The sequence below is a fragment of the Cynoglossus semilaevis genome, chromosome 10 (genome assembly GCF_000523025.1).
Source record: "Cynoglossus semilaevis isolate Cse_v1.0 chromosome 10, Cse_v1.0, whole genome shotgun sequence".
Classification (NCBI taxonomy): Eukaryota; Metazoa; Chordata; class Actinopteri; order Pleuronectiformes; family Cynoglossidae; genus Cynoglossus; species Cynoglossus semilaevis.
Window position 1 is genome coordinate 14,298,841 of NC_024316.1, and position 23,611 is coordinate 14,322,451.

At 37.3% G+C, this 23,611-nt stretch overlaps 2 protein-coding genes across 2 annotated transcripts; one reads left to right on the plus strand and one right to left on the minus strand.

Annotated features, from left to right (window-relative positions):
* Positions 1–765: 765 nt before the first annotated feature.
* Positions 766–4,713, minus strand: commd7 (COMM domain containing 7). Its single transcript, XM_008318957.3, has 9 exons — positions 4,542–4,713; positions 4,028–4,081; positions 3,798–3,900; positions 3,247–3,303; positions 3,079–3,116; positions 2,897–2,987; positions 1,820–1,869; positions 1,455–1,503; positions 766–1,128 (listed from the first exon to the last, which is right to left on the minus strand). Exons 1-9 carry the CDS (start codon positions 4,710–4,712, stop codon positions 1,052–1,054), a joined length of 690 nt encoding a protein of 229 aa, XP_008317179.1. The 5' UTR covers position 4,713; the 3' UTR covers positions 766–1,051.
* A 498-nt stretch (positions 4,714–5,211) lies between these two features.
* Positions 5,212–22,952, plus strand: dnmt3bb.1 (DNA (cytosine-5-)-methyltransferase 3 beta, duplicate b.1). The gene is made up of 22 exons (XM_017036248.2): positions 5,212–5,867; positions 10,010–10,118; positions 14,433–14,583; positions 14,721–14,806; positions 14,898–15,035; positions 15,182–15,325; positions 16,589–16,747; positions 16,852–16,959; positions 18,138–18,279; positions 18,405–18,527; positions 18,691–18,735; positions 18,841–18,920; positions 19,002–19,114; positions 19,227–19,410; positions 19,566–19,650; positions 19,759–19,904; positions 20,027–20,117; positions 20,435–20,583; positions 20,783–20,868; positions 21,055–21,124; positions 21,192–21,310; positions 21,442–22,952. Coding segments are annotated over exons 1-22 (2,472 nt in total). The 5' UTR covers positions 5,212–5,865; the 3' UTR covers positions 21,584–22,952.
* Positions 22,953–23,611: the final 659 nt, after the last annotated feature.

The window sequence follows — 23,611 nt, forward strand, 5'->3', positions numbered from 1 at the left end:
GTCATGCTGACTGCACTTGCTTGTCTTGCAGACCCTTAAAAATGTCTTGAGACATTGGACATCCCATAAAGTTTTGGTTCTCCGTTTGGCTGATCTTATACTTTTCAATCAGTTCACAAAGGCTGAACTATAATGTTCAATGTCTATGAAGATTCTCAGTCATCCAAGTCATGGTCAAGGTTGAAGAGTTCTGTTAGGCAACTGGATGTGAAACTATAATGTTCAATGTAATGTTAGTCAACTCTAATGTTCAATAATTAGTGCTCCTACATGGCAAAGAGCCAAAATCTATGGCCTTAAACCAGCTTTAACATTCAGTCGATCAACTGTATACCATCACTTACCACAGCTTACAGTATCAGTACACTGCTAATCCATTCCTGAGGCATTCCCTCAGTCAGCAGATTGTGCAAAATAATCCAGTGAAAATTCTGCTTTCTTTATTTCATTTACTCTCCTCCCATTTGTTCCTCATCCATCAACTCCTTTTTGTAAATCTGTCACCTTTTAACACACGCTTCACTCATCTGTTGATTTGTACCTTTCATCATTTTAACCTGCTGCCCATCCCTTTTCAGCTCTTTTTCTGTGTGCATTAATTTAGACAAGTACAGCATGCATTTGCATCATGTGTATCTGACAGTGAAGGGTATAGTAGAAATATACTGGAAGAAGGATATTTTTCTCAATCTGATTTGACACAGAGACTTTACCCTAAAGCAAAGGTTCCATCATTCACACCTGACAACAATAAACAGAGATCAGTTATAGACAATGCTTCTTTAATAAACCAAATAAAAATGGCTTCAGATTATTTATGCTACATCTTTGTCCTGGCATTAGTTTAGTGAATTTTATTTTTGGAAGAAATTCAATGAATGGAATGTTTTGGTTATTATTATTATTATGGTATATTTCTCTCTGTCTCTCTCACACACACATATATACATACAAGGACACAATGTGATGCATTATAGCCACACACTACAAAACCCTAATATAAACATACACACACACACACACATCAACAATATCATGTGCACACACACGATCAGCTAAATGACTCCATGCTGGCCTTGGCTCTCTCCATTTCATGTAGGAAGTTGTAAAACTGAGGGAGCGTCAACTCTGGAAGAGACATGAGAAAAATTATAACAGTTACCACAAACAGGAGGTGACGACACGAAAGAATGTTTTCAGCATAAATCATTTTTTCAACAACTAATCAATGCATGAACTGTTTTTAATTTATTTCCTGCAGGTGAATTTTGTGGTGAATTAAACTAAACTTATACCCTCACAATTAGAACTGGAGAATTGTGAAGGTTTATGTGGTTTAATTATGTCTTGGGTATTCAACTTTAAATTAGTCTTTCTAAATAGCCAACTTAAATTATATTACAGGAATTAGTAAAAATGTTATAATTATAAATATGTCAGCTGCAGTGACTCACCCATGTAGACATTCTCAGTGCAATTTCCTTGCCTGACAACCAACTTTAACTGCAAGACAAAAAACAGACCTTACTGTATGTACAGCATCAACTTCATCTGCATGTACATTAAAGCAAAGCTTGGTTTTAAAGGCCTGACATACAGTATGAAACATACCCAAAGTATCAAATTATTACTTCCTCTCAGCTGGCTGAAACTCATCATTTAGAAAATGTTTATGGATGTCTCCTAGAAGGAGTTCATAGAATCGGCCCATGGCACCTCACACCCACCACAGCTTTATTTCCTAACTTTTGCAATGGTAGGGTTAAATCAACCTCTCATGTAGCAGCTGTGGCGTTAGTTTCTGGTGCATTCTGAATACCTGCAAAAAGACGTTGCCCACTCTCTGAATCTCACTGGTGCCGACAGTCACTATAAAAAACATAGAATTAAGAGTTAGAGTATAAAAGTTATTACAATCTGATGAAATCACAAACAGAGGCATTAGAACTATTTACTTAGGTTATACTATTTAGGCTTTCCTGATGCAGCTAAACTTGTTTGGACTTTTTTAGGAGTTAGGATTAGAATTATGGTCAGAGTATAGTTAGGGTAAGGATTAGAATGTTTATAATGGTTAAGGTAGGAGGCTATGGGATGCTTTAGGTCTTGATAAAGTGTCAAGCAAAACACATAATCAAGCATGCGTATGTGAATTAAGGTTTAAGTACAAATTAAATAATCGCAATCTTTTTATGGTAAAGAATCATGTTGTATGTTGCGTAAAAGTACCAGAAATTCCAAAAAGAAAGAAAGAAAACTGTGAATGTGCTATTGTGTACTGCAGGTGTGTAGTTGAACGTGAAATATTTGTTGTGACACAGTAGTTAGGGTAAAACGTGAAGGAAAGAAGTATTGGTACCATTTCAGTGAGCTGCACATTTTTGTAAAGGAATTTTAATGGAATGCTAGCTGTGATGTTTCTAACTGCATTGAATCTGAATCCTGAAACACAACATTATATTACATTCAATTTGGCTTCGCGTCTAGTCATGTTTCCACAGACGCCTTGAATGGATACAGGGGATTGACTCACGGCAGCAACATGCTGAGACACAGTGGCTGAGTTCAAATGGAAGTTTTGCATTTCAATCAACAGCCCATTCAGGTGATCTTAACACTCCACTCCCTTCATAAACTGCAGGGCAATGTGTTCAAGTACCAAGATCACATCAACAATAGTTCAACGTGATGCTAATGATTCCGCTGCCAGGTGAATTAGCATCTTCATCATCTGCTGAGTGCTCAAACACCAGTAGCATGTACAAATGAATGCTAAATATGTGGAGAGTTTAGGGGTTGTAAGAACTGTAGGCTGGATAATAAGCAAAAAATTATACAACACACGATATTCCAATGGCAGTGTTTAAGTTTAAGTTTACTGAGAGGTTGGTCTCACCTCCAAATTTCCACTCCATGTCAACCAGCTGGTTAACCATCAGAGTCTGTGCAACAGCAAGTCTGGATAGGGCTGCAAAGTGCTCTCCCCACTATAAAATATAACACACAAAGAAAAGAAAAACTAACATTCCAATGATTTTAGGTTTCAAGGAATAACCAAGGAATTTGTTCACAGCGTACCTGTTGTGAAAAATAAGTTGCCTTGTCTTCATTCAGTCCTAGAAAAACAGCAGATACAGTTGAAGTAATGAAGTAATTAAAATAATAAAGTACAAAGCCTTGTTCAAGAATATTTTCACATCAAGTCTGTTGGTGAGTGACAGGGTGTTGATTGTTTCAGGCATGTACCTAATGTGGTGAGGTCTTCTTTGACCTGCTCAGCTGACAGAATTTTCTTTAGGGCACCTGTGGAGGAAACAGAGGAATCAATATCACCATGACAGAAAGTTTCTTCAAGCTGCTGCTTCCGTGTCAGATTACAGCACAATTTTATATCTGTCAAGATCTGAGTGACTTGGGAGTTTAGCTATGTTTGTGGCAAGTTTGTTCATGACAGTATGGTGGTGTGTGTTTTGGCAAAATGTAACATTTTGTCATTCTGAAATCGAAAACCTGGCATGTGGAATATAAATTTAATGGCAACAGTTTATCAGAGAGAACAATAAGAAACCAAGAAATGTCCACCCTCAGGAGGATTTAAAACTAATTGAAGGATAAACCTTAAGTTACTTAATCACTCACTGAAAGTTAAGTTTTAATTTTGCAAGGTAAAATGTTATTTATTTTCTTCGCACACACTTTGCATTAAAGTTTAACTACATTTTCCCTCTATGTGAACTCTCTCTGCCACTGTTTGTCCTGGTCTACAAATGCATGTTGTGAGTGAGAGTTGCTCTCACCCTGTGGCACCAGCAGGACACTTTTCATCAGGTTTTTCAATGGGCCAGCACTCATCCCATGTTCCCCTGCAAACTCAGTAAGTTGTTGCATAAACCTCTCTGCCTGCACACACCAGACAACAAAAGGGACAAATGGTTGCATTAATTGTCAATTTCTCATGTCTTTGGGCCAGTCACAATGCCCAAGGTTTTAGTAGCAAAAGGTTGTGTGTGTATGCATTTGTGTTCACCTCCTTAGGTTCTAGCAGAAACTGGAACAGAATTTCAATCAGACGGTGAAATTGCTGTGGAAATTAAACATATATTGTTATTTAATGGGTTTCAAGGCCAACCCAAAACATACAATTCTACTTTGCTGCCGGAGTTCCCAGATCTGCCATTCATTTGTAAATGTAATTATTAGCACATTAAAAAAACAAGATAACTCGAAAATGTGTGTATACCATAACTCAGTAACCTTTGATATCTTTACAATTCACTTCCATATTGTTGATAGTCTATTATTCTCTAATTCGAAACACTATAACAATGTGTAGTTGTCGTGTTGTGGTCACGTGAGTACCATGAGTCTTTGACACTTCATATTTCACTGACAGTTCTGACAAATAAAGCGATGAAGGGATTACACATATTGATACGTGTGTAAATTCAATTAATCTTTTACACATCAGGTTCCCGGTAACGTCACTTTACCGTTATTTAATTAGACATGGATCGTGGAGTAAAAAACGCTGCAAAACCTACCTGCTCGTTGAATTTGTTCAGATTCTGGAAGTCTGCACTAACTGAGTCCGGGAGAACCTCTTTGGTGAAGTGAAGCTGCATATTTACGGTATTTTGAGGCGTGGAGCTTCCCCGTGGAGAAAGCTGCTCCGCTCTCTTCTGTTGTGACGGACCCGTCTTCCGGGTTATCATCTGCGCATGCGTACATTGTGGTTACTTTCCATCCCGTGGAAAAGGTGAAGTATTTCCAGAAATTTCTCAGAAGTTAAAATATATCTAATATATCTTTGAGGACAGACAATTAAATATTTGACTTTGTATTGTGGTTATGTAATCGTATGTGATTATTGGTTATTAATTTGAAAAGTCTACTACAGTAAAGTAAATGAGGTATTGCTGCCGTTAATTAATTCATATGAATAGGAGGAGCAAAAGCAGTAAATCCGTCGTAAATATTATTTAAATATATATTTTCCTGTGCCTGCCATAAAAACATGTCATGGCGTGTAGGTTTATTTCTTGAGAAAGTTGTATGTGTTTTGCAGTATATTTTCTCTTATAACCAAAATAGTTTTGATTAAAAGCACTAAGTGAAAAACAAAAATGTTAGCATTTGTAAAGTGACAAATTTAAATCGTTATGAAGTTGTGGTTTTCTTATTCTTTAAGATGGGGCTATTTAATTATCGTGTAAACACAGTGTAGTTTGTCTAATGTGGGGAACACAGAGGCAGAACAACAGTTTAATTATAAACTTGATACTTTATACTGTTAATCGACTGCATGAGTGAATTGTTATTTGTTCCTCTGTGTTTTCCTGCCATGACCTTTGTCCAAAGTCAGCTGTAAAAAGCATGAACTCTTCCATTGACCCTTCCTGGTGATAGCAGGGATATAACACTTATGAATCAGTGAACTTTGCAAAACTACACAAGTCACAATATCTACAAAAGTTAGCTCTCTCTCTCTCGTATAAGGTCCCATTGGATATTCAGATGCATGTTCTCAGACATCTTTCTTGTTAGAAAGTGCACCTTCTATTTTTGTACAGGAGGAAACGTTTGAAGAACGCCCTTCAGCAGAAAGTGGGTGTTGACAATCTTACCTGGGAAAGCCTGTATGGCCCGGAGCAACCAATCTCCTTTGACCTGTGTCTGCGGGTCGAATAAAGGTGGGCTGAGCCACAGAAAGACAGAGAAGGATTTGAGCTGTAGAAGCGCGTTGTTGGTACAGAACACTACTCCTGTCAGAAGAGAAAAGAGGACGACACATTTCTTCGTGCTAAAGTCTGAGTGTAAGAAGACGACGCTTTCTCCTGCCTCGGATAAACAAAGACCTCGATTGAAATGTAAGTTTCACTACGCCGGTGTGTTCTCTCTGTCATTCTTTTTTGGCTTATACGTTGCTGTAGATGTTTTGTGGTTTTCACTTGTTTAGTGCAGAATGGTGCTCGTGTCGTGCACATGTGCGCAGTCAAACTGTGTGGACAGATGTTGCTGCAGCACGATTCCAATGGTAAAGTCCAATAGTCAAACTGAATCCAAGTTTTTGGACGTTTTGACGTTTTCTGTAAAGGTGAAATTCATTTGATAGGAATTTATAGTATTGTAACGCGCAGGTGAAAGAACTCAGGGTTGCTTCTCTCAACTCTATGTTGACTTTAATGTGCACTTTTAACAAGTTGTCGTCGAAGGAGATGCCTCTGGTGCTAACTGTTGAGTATAATCCGTCTTCGTTTACGTTTTTCTTGTACTTCGGTGAGATCCCACGAGGATAAAGGTTAAAAAGTGATTGCACCGCCGCAAACTTCCAGTTGTGTTGTACTGACAAAAGTTGCTTCAACTAAATTATTGTTTCTATGCTGCCTGTGGCGGTTTCCTGGTTTTTCAACACGGCGGAGGTTTACGGTCTAAACTTCCCTCTAGGACAGAGTCACTGTAGGCTGTGATTAGGAGCTGCTGTTTTGGGACAAACGTGTGCCCGAAGGAAAGATAAAATGCACGATACACGGGGGTGGGTTTACAAAAGCATCTGTTGCTGGGTAATTTATTACATTATAGTCAATAAACAAAAAAGAGAGATAGAGAGAGATCTATTTAAACGGCGGTGTTACATGGGGAGTTTAAAGAAAGTTCAAGATCAGACTGTCCATCGCTTGATTAAACCGGTTTATACTGGTGTCAAGTTCTTTCGTCCGGTAATTGATTCGAAAATTTAAGAAAGCAATAAAGTAGCTTTAGAAAATAAACAATTCTCTTTGGAATTAAAACAGATTTAATATATCTATTAATTTATATTAATACTTTTTAGTAATTATTAATAAGTAATAACTATGTCCACATTACTGATGGGTAAGTTGTAGATCAATAAGTAGTGAGCATAGTCTTATAACCAGAAGCTGTCATGGGCAATTCTGAATATTGCCTGTAGGCATTTGAGTACAAGATGCTTTACTCGTAACTACTATTCATGGTCATTACAGGGGGAAGGGGTTAGAAAGGAATTGGAGGGTGGGCATAACTTATGTCTTAATTCTAAAGAGGAGAGTATTGTATCAGGAAAGGCATGGTCCCCAAAAATCTGTGGCAAACTTCACATGTTAAGGATAATCTGTACCAGCCCCTGAATAGAGCAGTCAAATGTGATTAACTATCTCCATGAATGTGCATAACACACTGAAACTAAACCATGTTTTACAATGTCATGTAAATGCTATTAAATTTGCAACACAATTTGCTATTTTTTTTACCATTATTTTATTGGGGTATAATAACAGCATACTAGTATTGACAACTACCATATCATCCTGTGTTACTTTAAATCTTATACTATGATGTTACACATATGACAAAATGGACAATATGATATGTATAAGGATCAAGCATCAATGATTTTGATAATAGTGAGCAGTTGCTGAATGTGTGGTGTATGGTTCTAATCCCAGGTCTTCCCAGGTCTTGGGTGTTTATTCTGTACAATAGGCAACAGAGTAGACAATGTAAAATCTTGAGCACTCTGTGTGAGCTGGTAGGGGCCTTAAGGTACATAACAGACAAGGAATGCACCCCAACATACTCCCTCCACAACCCCACACATGCACTAAGCCATACACACATTCCCATTGGGGAGTGAACAATCACTGTTCACTGAGGTTCTAATCTCTCACCACCAGACACAACTTTGATGTAAAGCCCCCCTTGTCCTCTGTGTCCCTTTTCCGTGGGCCCCTCATTCCCTCTCCATCCTCCTTTGGTTCCCCTAGTTCAATCTCATTTCCCTTTCTGTCTTTCAAACATGTTTTTGCAGAAACACAGGTTACAAATGTTTTACGCCATGTGGACAGGCCTTGAACTGAAGTATCGATGCAACAACTTACACAGCTTATTGTGAATTTTTACACAAGAATTAGACAGAAGAACATTAACCCCACTCTCAGGATCATAAGCAAAGAGGTTAATAAACTACACAATGTAAATCATAACAATCTGAGTAATTAAAACACCTCAACATAAAAGGGTAACAGGTTACGCACTCTTAAAGGCATGTGGCAAGTGAAGACATTCATGAGTGCACAATTAAACTGTTTCCGACAAGGGGCCTTAGTAGATTGTGTCTGTTGTGGTAACAGTCCATTTTGTTTTGTAAACAAAGGAGTCCAAAGCATTTGGGGTAAGGATGGACAGGTCAACCGCTTATGTTCTTCACCTCTGGGTTCATTATTATCTAACATTGTCAGTCAGTGGTCACAGGGCTCTTTGCTGTTGGGCTTGTGCAAAACAACAGGGCTTTTCCTTTGTGTTCATGTGCAATAATACTTAGTAGAAACGGAAAGAGTAAAATATTTGAAAAGGTGAATAGAGAAACTGAGAACTTTTCCTGGGAGTGTGCAGTGGTGCAGTGATTGGATTTTTTTTTTAAATGAGCTGCTGCTTCTAAAGTCTTTATCATATTTTTTAAACAAAAATGTTTTATGTGATTTTGTGTTTTAGATGTATTCTGATTCTTATGCTTAAATGTTGGTAATTTGTCCTGAATAAGGTCTATGGTCTAAAGAAGACAAAGGAGACCTGCAGCAAAATGGAGACCCCAGGATGATGTCTTGTTGTAAAGAATATGGTACAGCATTGTAGTAGACCATAGTAGCAGTAGTAAAATTAAGTAAAATTAATAGGATAATATTAGGTGTTGATAGCCACAGGCAGTCACTGCCTCTGCAGTTGTTTTTGTACATTTTCATTTTCAGTGTTTGTGCCTTACTTTGCAGCTAACAGGATGTATCTTGTCTATACAATGTTTGTCGAAGTAACTGCCCCAAGGGCAACATAAATTTGGAAAAATATTCTGAAATTTGTTTCCCCCTTTTTACACGTGAAAGTAGTGTTTTTGCGTGTATAAATCATTTTGCCTTTTGTGAGATGACAGCACGGGTGCCCCACTCATATCAGAAAGGTGTTAACGGAATGATGAGAATAAGGATAATGGCAGTTTCATCAAAAGTATTGACAGACAGATACGATAGTATTAGTGTGATATCTAAGGTGAGGCATCTGTGTTTAGGTAAGGTTAAGTCACTGCATGTTAACTGCTGTGTACATAAAGCTGTGTGTGTGCAGAAGCACCTGGTGGTCTCGTTTTTGTTTTTAGTATGTGGTCACTGTGCATTTCTACACTTTCACAGTTTAAGGACATTCTCATGTGTAAATAATCCTCATGACTCATTAACAATTTTTATTTTTTTTCTAAAATTATTATGTGTCACCTCTCTACAGACTTAAGGTTTTTGCTTGTATCATTTTATTATCTCCATATACTCTATCTATACTTTTTGTTACTACCATGGAAATAATAATATAGTAACGAAAGTATTAGATTAATTGGAGAAAATCAGTCCAATATGATCATCTTGAAAATATGTTGCTTTGCCTGGCTGAGTTTAGTTTACAAAATTCAATATATAATATATATTAGCCAACATCGATCTACACTGTTTACAATAAGCTATGCAATCCACAGTATAAATTACAGAAACGGTTATATATGTATGTGATAAACAGTTAAATCTGTATAACAAAGAAATGATGCTCCATTGTACTGGTACTATGTGTTTTTTTAAATACAAATATATTTTCTCTTCATTGTAACATTTCCTTCTGTTATGCAGATATGTACGAGTAAAGACAAAACTGACAAGTTGCTAGCTGAGGACTGCACAGGCTTGTTTATCAAAACCAACGACCTGTCAATTTACTGAAATCCTATCCTGTAACCTACACACTTCATCTAGTGGTAATGTAGCTTTGTGGCTTGAGGTGTAAAGAAGAGTGCAAAAGAAGAATGCAGAAATACAGCACGCCTCATTACACTTACAAACAACAGCCATGGATTTTGTTATGTCCCACTTGCAGTGTTATGGGCATGTCTGAACCTCCCCGATTCCCTCTCCTGTCCTGCCCTTTCCTCATTTTCTCACTTATTGTCTGTGTTTTCCAGGTTTCAGAAGGAGTCAGGACAAACACTGGACCAGCCATCAGCGACAGTGATGCCTTTAAATACATACTCTGCTGCTATACTGGAAGAAAGTACAAACATGACGGCCACTGTGAGTTTCTCTGTTTTTCAATTACACTACATATACATAATTTAAAGCCACCTCTGGCTCTTTTGGCTTGTTTTACTTTTGCCTATTTAATGACAAATACATAAATAAGGCATTGTTGTTCCCTCTTCCTCCTTTTTTATATATTTAGTTTAACTACTATTGCTCCTGTATATATTTCTCAGCTTTTTTTAACATCACTAGCAGCGTGTCGGTTGCAAAGACTCACACTGTAGATGTCCTTCTTGTGGGACATTATTATATTATTATTATTGTTATTATTATTGGCAGCAAAAATTGTTAATTTGTTTCATTTTAACTCATTCTAACTCTGAACTAGTTGTTTAAATTTTTTAGCCAGCATTTTTACCTGGCTACATTCCTTACTTACTTACTTTTATGATCCAACTTCAAACGCATCTCCGTAGCAGTTTTCAAACAAACATAAGCATGCAAAAACAGAATCTTTCTATCCTTGCAAAGGCATATGCCCAGAGTTCAAGCATGTATTATGATGTAATCTGTGAACGTAGTTTCAAATGTGCACTGGAAACGGGGGAGAGAAAAACCAACCATTTCAAGTGGTGCCTTTTTTTTTTAATCTAAGTTAGCTATTATGTATGTTCACTAGGCACCATGAAAAGAACAGAAACCTTTTTTTAAGTGTTATGTAGTTTGTTTGCAAAATATCTCAACACATATCACTCTACATACACACACATGCATACACAAGGCTCTTATTGTCCGTTAGTGCTCCTTCCTCTTTCTCGCTCTCATATATCATTCTGTCTGAGATTGACAAATCCTTCCTTTACCCACAATCTGCTTTTCTCTCCTTCCGTCTACAGAAAGTACCTCTCACCATTACTTATTTCTCTTTTGTTCCTCTTTTTCCTGTACACCCCATCCATCCTTCTGCCTAAACTCTCTTTGTCATTTGACAGTCACCATATTATTCTTGAGGCATTTAATGTTAAGTTTAGACAGCTCTTTGGCAGCCAGTTACTTATTCATTTCTCCTGGAACAAGTCCTCTTTAAGGACTGTTTTTTTAGTGATGAGATGTCTTGGTCACACAGTGAGGAAACATTTGACCCATGATGTTCAATGTGTTGTTAATCTTTACATTTTTGCTCATATAAGAGGTGACATGTGAGTCAAATACAAGTGCTAGGATTTAAGTTGCCTTCTTGCCAAAAATAATTCATTTTGAACATTTGACAAATTTCAGAATATGAATGCAGTACCTATATATGTGCAACACAGCTGCCTCAGTTTGGTACATTTATGCATAATATTTGCATAGTCCTCCACCTTATACATTTAAGCTCATCTTTTAGTTTTAATTTACTTACTTAAATAAAATGTGTTTTCAGACAAATGTGTGCATGTGTTTGAGAGAACACAGGAAGCACAGGGTGATCGCAGCCAAATCAATGCAGCAAACGCTTGTCATTTTGTGAACTTTTTTTTTTCATCAAAAATCTTTGTTGAAGACCAGTGTTTCTAATCATTTAGGCCTGACTGAGATGTTTTGATAGCACAGTGAAAGTGCCTGGGGTCATCTTCTGGCTCACTGTGGAATGCTGTCCTGACGTAGGCTGGTGTTTTCACCACAGCACAAGGTTTTAAATTTATACTTTGCCACACACTGAGTCATACCCATCAACTGGATACTTGAACAGCATTTTCTTGTGTTTCAGATTTGAACACATCTAGAGTGTTTATAAATTAAACTGTCTGCCCTAGAGTCTTTCAGCTGCTTTTATGACAGTATTAGATACAGGGAGTACGGATTTCTAAAATGAAAGCAATACATTAATTGAATGGCAGCAGATCTTTGATGTTTTGAATCACTCAATTTTTGTATCATGTGTAGTGGAAGTGAGTGTATTTTCTCATGGTTTCAGGCATTTGGTTGGACGCCCATCAATGTACTATGTACAGAAGTGATGTGATTTTAATGCAACTTGTACTGCAGTGCATCACTGACACATGTAATAAGACATTTTAAGCTTTTTGCTAGAACACTATTTTTATACAGAACTGTATCCCGAATGAAATGAACTTTGAAAATGCAGTTTAACACTAATTTTACTTTGGTCTATTTGGAGCAAGAATCTGTCAGTTGTGTATGTTGATATCTTTCCAAGAGCTAGTGAATGAACCAAACTATTTGCAAAACCTACTTCAGTCAACTGTGTGTGCTTGGATTTGTGCAAGTTCTTTTTCCATTTCTTGTTTCACAAAAGCAGACTTGGTTTGGTTTGGTCCATACAGAGTGAGTTGAAAAGTTTCAAACAAATTGTGCTGAAAAGAAAATAATGGAGGAAGGGGATTCAAGAAAGTTTGAATGAGGGAGCAAGAGGAAAGGACAAGGTGCACAGTGAGATTTTGTTTCTGTTCTTGAGTGTAAAAGGAATTTGCAATCTTTTTAACTCTGCTTTAACCTCTGGAAGGTTAAAAAGAATTAAGGGAATCAAGGTTTTATTATGAATCTTTCTTTCAGATTTCTTTACTTACTAGAAACTGTAGAAAAAGTACAGACTGGGGTCAAAGAAGACAGTCAACACGATGTTAGTAAAAAAAAAAAAGCTTATAAAATATAAATTATAACTGATGTAATCTGTATGTCAATTTTCATTTGCTCAGGCAACATATAAATTCAACCCTGCACAATTATCAAGAAATGTATGTAATTCTTGTTGTAGAGAGAGAACAAGGGTTCGGGTTATGGGAGGTGGATAGTGATAGTGATGAAAATGCCCCCGGGCTGTGTAAATGCTGGTGTTTTTGTTGGGCTGTCAGTGAATCTCAGAGAGGAGAATGAGTTATAGGTCCAAGAAAGTATCAACAGAGGTGGAGAGTTGGGGCAGATAGTTGAGAGTCTGTGTGTTTTCTAAATTCACAGTTTTGTTTGTCACACATGTAGATGTAGACCAGATTATAACCTAGTCCTGGTTGATTGTTGACTTTGAAGAACATTCAGTCACACCTAGAACTATACATGGTGCCCACATTTCTGGTCAGACTTGCAATACAAGTCTGTCTTTTGTATTTAAGACAAAGTCAATGTCAGCTGTATCTTTGTCAAAATCACTGGTAGAAGTCATGAATTGTTGTTGTTTTTTCAGACAACCGGTTTTTGTTTGTTTGTTTGGCATTTTGGTGTTGGATGATATCGTGTTTGACATAAAACAAAATTAAAGAATAGAATGTAACTCTTAGGAGACTCAGACTTCGTCGAAGTTGTCCGACTGTGCAGTTTGCCAGAACAGCTTCATGTAAGAAAATTAGCTCCAGTCTCTCTTGGCTCAACACCAAACTTTGCATGTATTACTATCATGAACACATACAGGTTCACGGAGTTCCTGAGTTACTGGTGAAATCACACACCCTTTTCCCTTTTATATTGTAGGGAACGGTGACAGCTGCAGATTTACCTGTGAGCTGTGATTCCTGTGCAACACTTTACTTTCTGTCTGCTACACAGCAGATCTTTTTCCTACTCCCCCGGCTCTTTTTTTCCCACAAAAAAATGTAGTTTTACTGACAACATTTTTACATTTTCACTTTCTGTCGGTGTAATGTGACTACAAAAAAATGTGATATATCCAAATTTTATTATTGTATTCTGATGCACATAGAATAATCATACTTAACAATTCCAGTTCTTTCTAAATTATTTTTTGGCCAATTCCCTGCTCCCTAAAATTACATAAAAGCAATTTAATTTATAAATAACCCAGCTAAAAAGATTCCCTGTATTATCAACTTTTTTTTCCATTTATATTAGATGACAAAATTATCAGTATTTTTGCCTCATCAATCACACTGCCAAACAGACCAGATATGATTCACTGTCAGTAATATCTAGTGAGGAATTACACATTAGTCCTCCTCCACATAGTTTTTTTTTCTTTATACAACTCTTATGCAAAGTCAGACACTTTCATTTATGTGCTGCCGTACTTGTGGGTGTGGCAGACAATCTCTGACATGCAAAAGTTGTCTCAACGTTGTGACTTGATCTCAGGAGAGAGCGAAACTTTAATTTGCACAAAACCAAGGCCCAGGGGGGAGGAATAGTTTGGCATAATGTTTGAAATGTATCAATACTTAGGAAACTAAAGTTCTTGTGTAAAAGTCTTGTGAGTAATAGTGTGAATTAGATTTCAAGCATAGTGTTCACATTGACATTAAGAAGAGGCAATTTATCAGTTTCAAAGTACAACCATTATCAATTAATATTCTTCAAATATAAAATGATAATGAAAATAATCACCTGACAGATAGCTAATGTTTTTTTCATCTTTAGGCCGTGGTCAATGGCGATACACTTCCAGCTGAAGCTCTGTCAGGGAACGACAGCGGCGTGGAGCTGACCAATGAGAACAGCCCGCTCACTGCAGCTGAACCACCCTCCCCCTTCAGCCTCAAACCAGATGGAGATGCAGCCTCTCCTCAAGGTAATACATATGTTGGTGTCTTACAGTTTACCAACATGACTTGTTTAATGTGCAGGAGGAAGGGAAAGTCCCATGATATCTGTGAAACCTTCTGGGTGTCAAACCAACTCTCTCTTTCGCTCTCTCTCTCTCTCCAGATGATAAACTGTGTTCAAGGGGAAACAGAAAAAGAAACAGGAAGAAATTTGAGGAGGAGGACAGTACCTGGGACACCTACAGCGAGGTTTGACCACAGACTCACCTTTAATGTACATAAATGAATGAGGGTTCCCAAACACAGTATACACTACATGTTTGTTGTGTGTGACGTGTAGGAAAAAACACCAGGCAAATCTCAGTTGGGATTGAGAGAGAGACCTCGACCCAGGACCATTTTTCAAGCCGGTCTGACGGCACAAACGCACAACAAGCCACGCAGACAGAATCGCAAAAAGGAACAGGGCCAGTTTCAGGTGAGTTTCTGTTATTGTTGCTCTTATGGGAGCAGAAACACTAGACACTTTGAGACTGACATGTGGGATTACTGGTATTGGTAGGGACTTATTCATTTCATTTCTCATCTAATATTTGTTTTTATCTGTCTTGCTTCTCTTTTCAGACTGCTGGTGGTCCTCATCTATTGGCAGTCACGTCTCGTAGTGTTCCAGATGTGCCCAGTTTGGAACTGATGGAGCAAGATTCCAAAGACTCAGCCCAGAGCAGCATCACCACACTGAGCTCAGAAACTCAGCCGGAGTACAATGTAAGATTTGTGTCTGTGGCTTCATCAAAATTCAAAAGTAATTTTAAACCCTGGTGCAGTCTAAGAGAGACTTGTGGTTTTTTGAGAGTGTGGTTTCAACTGAGAAGAGACTGCAGTTTTTTTGTGTGGACAGTTATCTTACGAACAGTAACACAGTCTTTGCAGAGATGGTAAATTGTCTCTGAAAAGATGCACATCTATTCTCGGTACTTCACACACACCACAGTCTTTAAGAAAATTGTGAGGCTGCGATCTCTCAAAGTCACTATTTAAACTCTGAGACCCTTTTTACACGTCTTAAAAAATGTCTGGTTAACAAAACCTCTCTGGAATAAAGCAAAGCAATACACATGACATCATCAGTAAAAAAAAGGATGGACAGACAGATTTTTGAACTTTAACAAGAGCAAAAAAGGTTTAAAGAAGTTAAACAGTCAAAAGGCGGTCATGAATACAGGCTACAGAAAGGATACTTTTAAAAGGGGAAGTAAAGGATTTGGCAGCAATAGAGAGAAGGAGGGTAACTCCCTGCCGACACCACAAATCCCCCCTCCACCTGGCCTTGTGTTAGTGCAGGTGGCCACACACACACACACAAAAATACACACAGAGGCAGAGATAGTGTGAGAGAGAGAGAGTTGGCCTGTGTTAGCTCAGTATCAATCGTTTCTTTCAGGTCATGATGCCTGGCAAACAAGACGTGTGTGTCTGTTAGTAAACACACACACAATCATGTCTCTCCATCATGTGTATGCAGCTCCTAACTTTTTGCTTTCTGTTGAGTACAACCTGGCTGCACTCAGTGAAGTGTTATTTTTTTATTATCCCCTTTATGCTCAGATCTAATGTTTGTCCTCTTGACTTAATGGGCTCACTACACATTAGCAACAAAGAACACACCTAGAATTTTTTTTTTTTAACTACAGTGGACAAAAATGACGTTCTCTGTTTTTTTTCCTCTTACTCTAAATCTTCCATTCTTTCTGTAATTGGAGTTTTGAAGTTTTTTTTTCAGCACTACATACAAAAAATTTATGTCAAAATGCAGTGATTACACAAAATGTCAAAGCAATTATTGGTCTCTGTTCAAACCAATAACTATGATTTCCCATGTTAAAAGAAGGGTTAATATTGAAGCTTTACCTCACCCTTTAATATTGTTAATATTGAAGCTTTACCTCACCCTTATGTTTCTGCTGTTTTTTTTAAACCACTATTAGTGGATCATCTTACCATCTTTCTGTTTTCATCTGTCGTGTCTAGGACAACAAAGGTTTTGGCATCGGTGAGCTCGTATGGGGGAAGATCAAGGGTTTTTGCTGGTGGCCTGGCATAGTAGTGACATGGCGTGTCACAGGAAAGAGGCAGGCGAGCCCTGGCATGAGGTGGCTGCAGTGGTTTGGAGATGGCAAATTCTCTGAGGTAAGAATGAAAAATGAATACATTTCAAACAGACTGAACAAGGGAGAGTATTTGAGTTGTTTCACATCATGATTCTTGATTTATTTCCATGTTATTGTCTACAGGTTTCAGCCGACAAACTGAACTCTATCACTGCATTCACAAAGTTCTTCAGTCAGGTTTCCTACACAAAGCTGGCCCCTTACCGTAGAGCAATCTTCCAGGCTCTGGAGGTAAGCTGCACCAATTCCAGAACAATTATACTCAGGGCAGACTTTTAATTATTGTTATAATTTTTTCCTATCCTTTTTTGAAACTGAGGGTATGTTTTACAATTTCTGCAGTAGGTTGGATATTGAAATATTAATAAGGTTTTTGCATGGATGCATTTTTACTTGTTGAGCCAGTTATTAAACCCGATCTTAACATTGAAATCTGTCAGCAGTTAATATGATAAAAAAACTACTGAGAATGCATCTATTATGGGTATACCTCTATAAAACATAAATAACAAAAAGAATATTTTGTGTATAAAAAACTTTAATCTTTTCTTTTAATTTCCTTTGTTTTTAATTTATATTTTTTTCATCAGCCTTTTTCCTTGACATAAAAATAATGAAAAACACATTAATGCAACGTACTTCCTTTCCTTCCCTTTCTTTTTTTTTTACCTTTTATTTCTCTCCGTTATTATCACTGTCGTTCTCCCAGGATCAGGTTTTTGCTTGTTTGTGCGTGTTTTAGGACTCACTGTCATGCAGGTGTTTAGACTTTGACCAAATAGCAACAACAGACTGTCCTGTCGTTTGTCTTCTCCAAACCCTCTTCTGCTCCTTGACGTTTGCCTCCACATCTGTGTTTGTGTTTTATATAAAAAACAGCCTTCTCTCTCGCCATTTCCACCCTTTTTCTTTGTGTCAGCTTTAAGGATTTAAGGATTAGATATGTAGGAGGATATTCTTTCATTCCAAATTTGTGGATTATAAAACTCTACGGGGATTTGAAACCACAATTAAGCTCTTAAACTTAGTTCTTTGGCAACACATTTTTTGAGAGTGTTTAACATTAAATGGTTACTTATAGTATTAAATTGATAAACTTTAGAGGATACCAAAAGTCTTTTTTTTCTTGTTTCCTGTTTCCATCTTTTTAAAGAGGAATGTTATTTGTAAAAGAAGAGCCCTCTAACAATCGCACTAAAATAGGACATGGTTGTGCGTCTTGGTGTATATGTTGTTGAAAGATGGTGACATTTTTGGCTCATATATTTATAAAATCCTTGCTTTAGTGTTTTTTGTGCTTTTACATTAGCTTTAGACAATGACATCCATGTACATGAACTGAAATGTGCGATCAACCATCGCCGTTAGAAATCTTGAATTATTGCGTGACGTTTCCCTGTCCCCCACAGATGGCCAGTGTTCGAGCAGAGAAGACATTTCCTCCCTGTGAGTCAGACAACCCAGATGATCAAGTCAAACCCATGTTGGACTGGGCCAATGGGGGCTTCCTGCCCAAAGGAGAGGAAGGAATCAAACCTACATACAATGCTGGTGAGAAACGTAGTACAGTCCATTCAGGTCTTCTGACCTGCACCAGAAAACCATTCTGTGCTTCACCTCATTTAAGAAAGGACCAAATATTGAACATAACAAACAAATTATGTGTGTTTTTGCAGACAGTAATACTCTAAACCACCATGTCCTTGATGTGTCACTGCCTGAGTGCTTTTCTAGCGCAAAGAGACAGAAATTGAGCCTCTGTAAGAACAAGGCTGCCCCTGAAGAGTCCTACAGCAGAGGTATGGCTCAACGGCCACAGCATTGAATTCTGGGCTTGGGGGATGGAGGGTTACACAGCTGCAGTTTGATGGTGGTTTTCATATGTCACAGCTACAAATAAAGTCGTTCGGTTTTTTTCCATGTGTATTGACTGTGTGTTTTGTTTATGTTTTGTTGTTTCAGAACAAATGGTGAATGAAGTTCTGAAGAATAATTGCAGTATAGAAGGTAAGAGTGCTATTTACCTTGTGACTTACAGTATTGAAATCATTATTTTCTTTTTTTAGTTATTTTTATTGCTACTGACTGGTCTGTGTGTGTGTCTTCCTGTAGAGTTCTGTCTGTCCTGTGGCAAAAGGAGAGCTGCAACTTTTCACCCACTGTTTGAAGGAGGCCTGTGCCAAACGTGCAAGGTAATAAAGATATTTATTACAGGTCTTTTATTAATAATTATATTAGTAATTATTGTGATAATAATTGATCTGTGTGTTTAGGATGTCTACCTGGAGATGTCTTACATGTACGATGATGATGGCTATCAGTCCTACTGTACTATCTGCTGTGGTGGTCGAGAGGTTCTGCTCTGTGGTAACGCCAACTGCTGCAGGTCAGAAAAATGCTCTACACATGACACAACAACCACAGCTCCTCCTACAGCATGTGTGTTTGTGAGAGAGCAACTGTTCACCTGTTTTTTATTTTCTCTCATCCTGGTCCAGGTGTTTCTGCGTGGACTGCCTGGACATCCTGGTTAACCCCGGAACGTCTAACAATGCTCGTTATCAGGACCCCTGGAGATGCTACATGTGCCAGCCGCTGCTGCCATATGGCGTCCTTAAACGTCGCCATGACTGGAACCTCAAGCTGCAGGAATTCTTTGCCAATGACAATGGCCAGGAGTTTGTAAGTTACTATGTTTTTTTGATTTGCTGTAGTTTTCATTCCCATTTTGATTGGTTGAATTGCCTACAATTAAAGTGTTAAATCAGTAATGAACAGACCAAAATAATTAAGTAATTTCTATTTTTCTATAAAAAAAATTCATTCTCATCTTCTAGGAGAAACCAAAAATTTACCCAGCAGTCCCTGCAGAGCAGAGGCTACCAATCAGGGTGCTTTCCCTGTTTGACGGCATTGCTACAGGTGAGAATAATTATGCAAAAGCAATGTGTATTGAGAAGTGATTGATGTGTATTAAAAAAAAAAAAAAAAGTTCAACGGAGCCTCATTGTTGCTGTTGTTTGTATCCAGGCTACTTGGTTCTTAGGGACCTAGGATTTAAGGTGGATCAGTACGTGGCATCCGAGGTGTGTGAGGAGTCCATCTCAGTTGGCGTTGTGAGACATGAAGGAAAGATCCAATATGTCCATGATGTTAGGAACATCACAAAGAGCAATGTATGAATGGAAGTCTCATTTACTCCTTAGTGTTGTTCTCTCTTTGTAAATATTTTACTTTAAATTTTCATGACTTTAAATGTACTAATGCTAACATTAGATTGTGCTATTGTATCTTCTAGATTCAAGAGTGGGGCCCATTTGACCTTGTGATTGGAGGAAGTCCATGCAATGATCTCTCAATAGTCAATCCCGCAAGGAAAGGCCTGTATGGTAGGTATCTGACAGAGGTGATGGTGTTAAAAAGACTAGGTTTGAGTTCTCTTTTTATGAACTCCAGGTGTGTTTCCTGATGTTGGATAAATTAGGCTGTAGTTACATTTTCACTATTTCAAATTATTTCTTTAAACACTGCTCTTGTGGACACAAACAACACATGGTGTTGTGTATTAATCACAAGTAATGCTGCAATGCATGATTTGACAGTTCCATTGTTTCTTTTTATAACAGTAGAAAAATATCACTTTTCCTGTTGTTTTCACACCCTCATTTCCTCATTGACCGAGTCTGATCATTTGGTGGTGTTATAGAAGGGACAGGGAGGCTGTTCTTCGAGTTCTACCGTTTGCTGAGCGAGGCCAGGCCTAAGGAAGGGGAGGACCGGCCTTTCTTCTGGATGTTTGAAAACGTGGTCGCCATGGGGGTCAATGACAAGAGGGACATCTCACGATATCTGGAGGTTAGTGATACAGGAATAATTCAAGAAGCTTTCCTATGTTTCAGCCAAATATAAACTGATTACTGTAGTTCTATTTTTAGATTTTTGTTTAGGAAATTATTTATACAAAACAAGATAGATGTAGTTCATTTATGAGCTGTTGTTTGTTGGTTGCATACGCATAACGAATTCTAATGTTTTGGGGTTTTTTTTGCTGCAGTGTAATCCTGTCATGATTGATGCTATTGAGGTCTCTGCTGCTCATCGTGCACGATATTTCTGGGGAAACCTGCCAGGCATGAACAGGTCAGACATTTCATTTATTCAAATATATCCAATGATCAGCTTTTGTCACCTTTTAATTTTGTATTTACAAATATTTAATATATATTTATATGTATATAGGAGATATAGAGTATATTGAACATTCTCATATTTGGAAAAACGTGATTGGATATAAACAGCAGATGTAAATATCTTCTTAATGTCCAGGCCTCTCTGTGCCTCCGGAATGGATAAGCTGGAGCTGCAAGACTGTCTGGAGCATGGCAGAGTTGCAAAGGTGGGTCATAATAAATAAATACAATGTTTTAATTAGGTGAAGTTTTTAACTAATACTTGTCTTTTAGTTTGGAAAAGTGCGAACTATCACCACTCGATCCAATTCCATCAAACAGGGTAAAGACCAGCATCTCCCTGTGCTGATGAATGGCAAGGAAGACATACTGTGGTGCACTGAACTGGAGAGGTAGTGAACATACTGAATGATTACAGGAATAACGCTCAATTTGCTGAAAAAAAAAAGGTCATATTTAGCAGAAATATCTTTTAGCTCTTCAAAAGTGTCAGTCTCTCAACGTTGTACCCCTCATCCTGCAGGATCTTTGGGTTTCCTGTCCACTACACAGATGTTTCCAACATGGGTCGAGGAGCCAGACAGAAGCTCCTTGGTCGTTCATGGAGCGTCCCTGTCATCAGGCATCTCTTCGCACCACTCAAAGACTACTTTGCGTGTGAATAGAAAACCACAGATTACCAGGGAACACATGCCTCTACTGAACAATCACACCGGCCTGTATTACTGTCTTCCAGAAACACCATCTGTTACCAGTAAGAACGATGAAAGTTGATCTTTTAATGCACTGTGACTTTAAAGGTAATTAACATAATTTAAAAAAAATTCCATTCTTTTAAATGGTGCTCATCCCTGCTGCCTTCTAAGACTACCAGCAGTTTTTTACGTTATATTTGCATATATTTGAGTTTTTATGTGTTTTTATTTACTGTTGCAGTGCAATTTTACCTAAAGCCACATGTCTAGACTTGAAAAATAGCCCATGCAAAAGACAACACGAAAGAAACTTTGGTTGAATTTTGTTTGGTCACAAAGATGGCTTGCAGTCAAGAACCATGACATGAATCCTGCTGTAGATGTTTTTTTATTGTTTTGATTAGTTTAAGTCCATTACACTTGTGACACTGTTTAATATTTTAATTGTGAACAAGCTTTGACTACTTTGGTTTTCAGTTATAAATTGAAATGGATAATGTGGGCTGTCATAAAAGAAATCTCAAGGTGCTGGTTAAAAATGCTATGTTTATGTTCTTTTTATTTTATTTTTTAATGACAGATTCTTACTTAATTGTTTTTAAAAATGTTCTGAACACTGGAAGCTTGTAATCTTGTTGGCTGTTAGCAAATTTAACCAGGCCTTACCTCAGACAATAGAGGAAAATGTGCATCCATCCTTCTTCTAAGACATCTTTTTTGTGAAAACATACTGTAACTTACATTACTTTTCTCTGTACATGTATATAAAAAGTGTGTGTGTGTGTGTATATATATATATAGCGATTATTTTAAAGTGTTTTGTGTGATGTAGCTTCAAAAAAGGTTTACAACTGTTTTGTATTTGTCTTTTGACCAAAACTTTTCTAATCACATGAATGCACATTTTTGTCTTTGAAATAACATTATTCAGAAACATAGTGTTCCATTCTCCATTCATTGTGATTTTTTTTTTATCCCTGTTGTTTTAAGGTCCAAAGAAAAAAGAATTGTTTACATGTTTGGTTGACACTGCAGAATCTGTTGCAAAACAACAGTACACAACATAGTTTTTTTTGGTACCAGCCTATGTATATTAAGAAAACATAGCACATATACTATCCCAGAGTAAATCTTGTTTACTTTATATCTTGTTATTTAGATTTCAGCTATATGCCTGTTTATTTTAAGGCTGTTGGAAAAAGATCTAACATAGTTACTGTAGTTTTCTATTACTTTTATTATTAATATTTACACCTTGTTCATGCTTGCTAAAACATTCTGTAATGTTTTATACTTCCTGTTTATATATATAATTTTTGTAGCAAACTATATAAACGCTTGACTCAATAAAAATAAGCCTTCCTACAAACTACTGGCATGTGTCTTGATGGCTAGTCGATTTATATTATATATTATATTTACTTAAATTTTTCAGACTTATTAACTATGATATGGAAAATATATTTATATAAAATTATGAAAATGGTGGAAATGGGCGTATCGTAGACACGTTTAGTATTGTTGAATTAAAGCCAGAAAGACAGTGATTTACTCAGCCCAGCATCTGAGAAGATGTGTTTGTTTGTTTGTTTTTAATAAAATGTGCGAGTTGGTTCATTTAATAAAACTTTGGGTAATAATAATGGCGTCCTGGCAGGATGACAGTATACTTTATAAGACTAAAGACAAGCTCAGGAGGTAATGAGGAGTAACAGAAGTGTTCTTACGAGCTATGTGGACCAATTATAAATTGCGATAAATCCCACTTTTGTTAAACGAATTTCAACACCAATCTTAAAGTTAATATTTTCCTAATCTATTTAAGTTATATACCCCAATTCGTCGACGATGGTTGTGGTCTGTCCTTACGCAAATTAATAATGTTTCCGTAAATGTTTTCCGTAAATTAAAAACTGAATTCCCCGTTTCACTTTTATTCAACTAATGCGTTACTTAGCATGACTGCTAGCGGCTAAATAACGACACGGTTAGCTTATG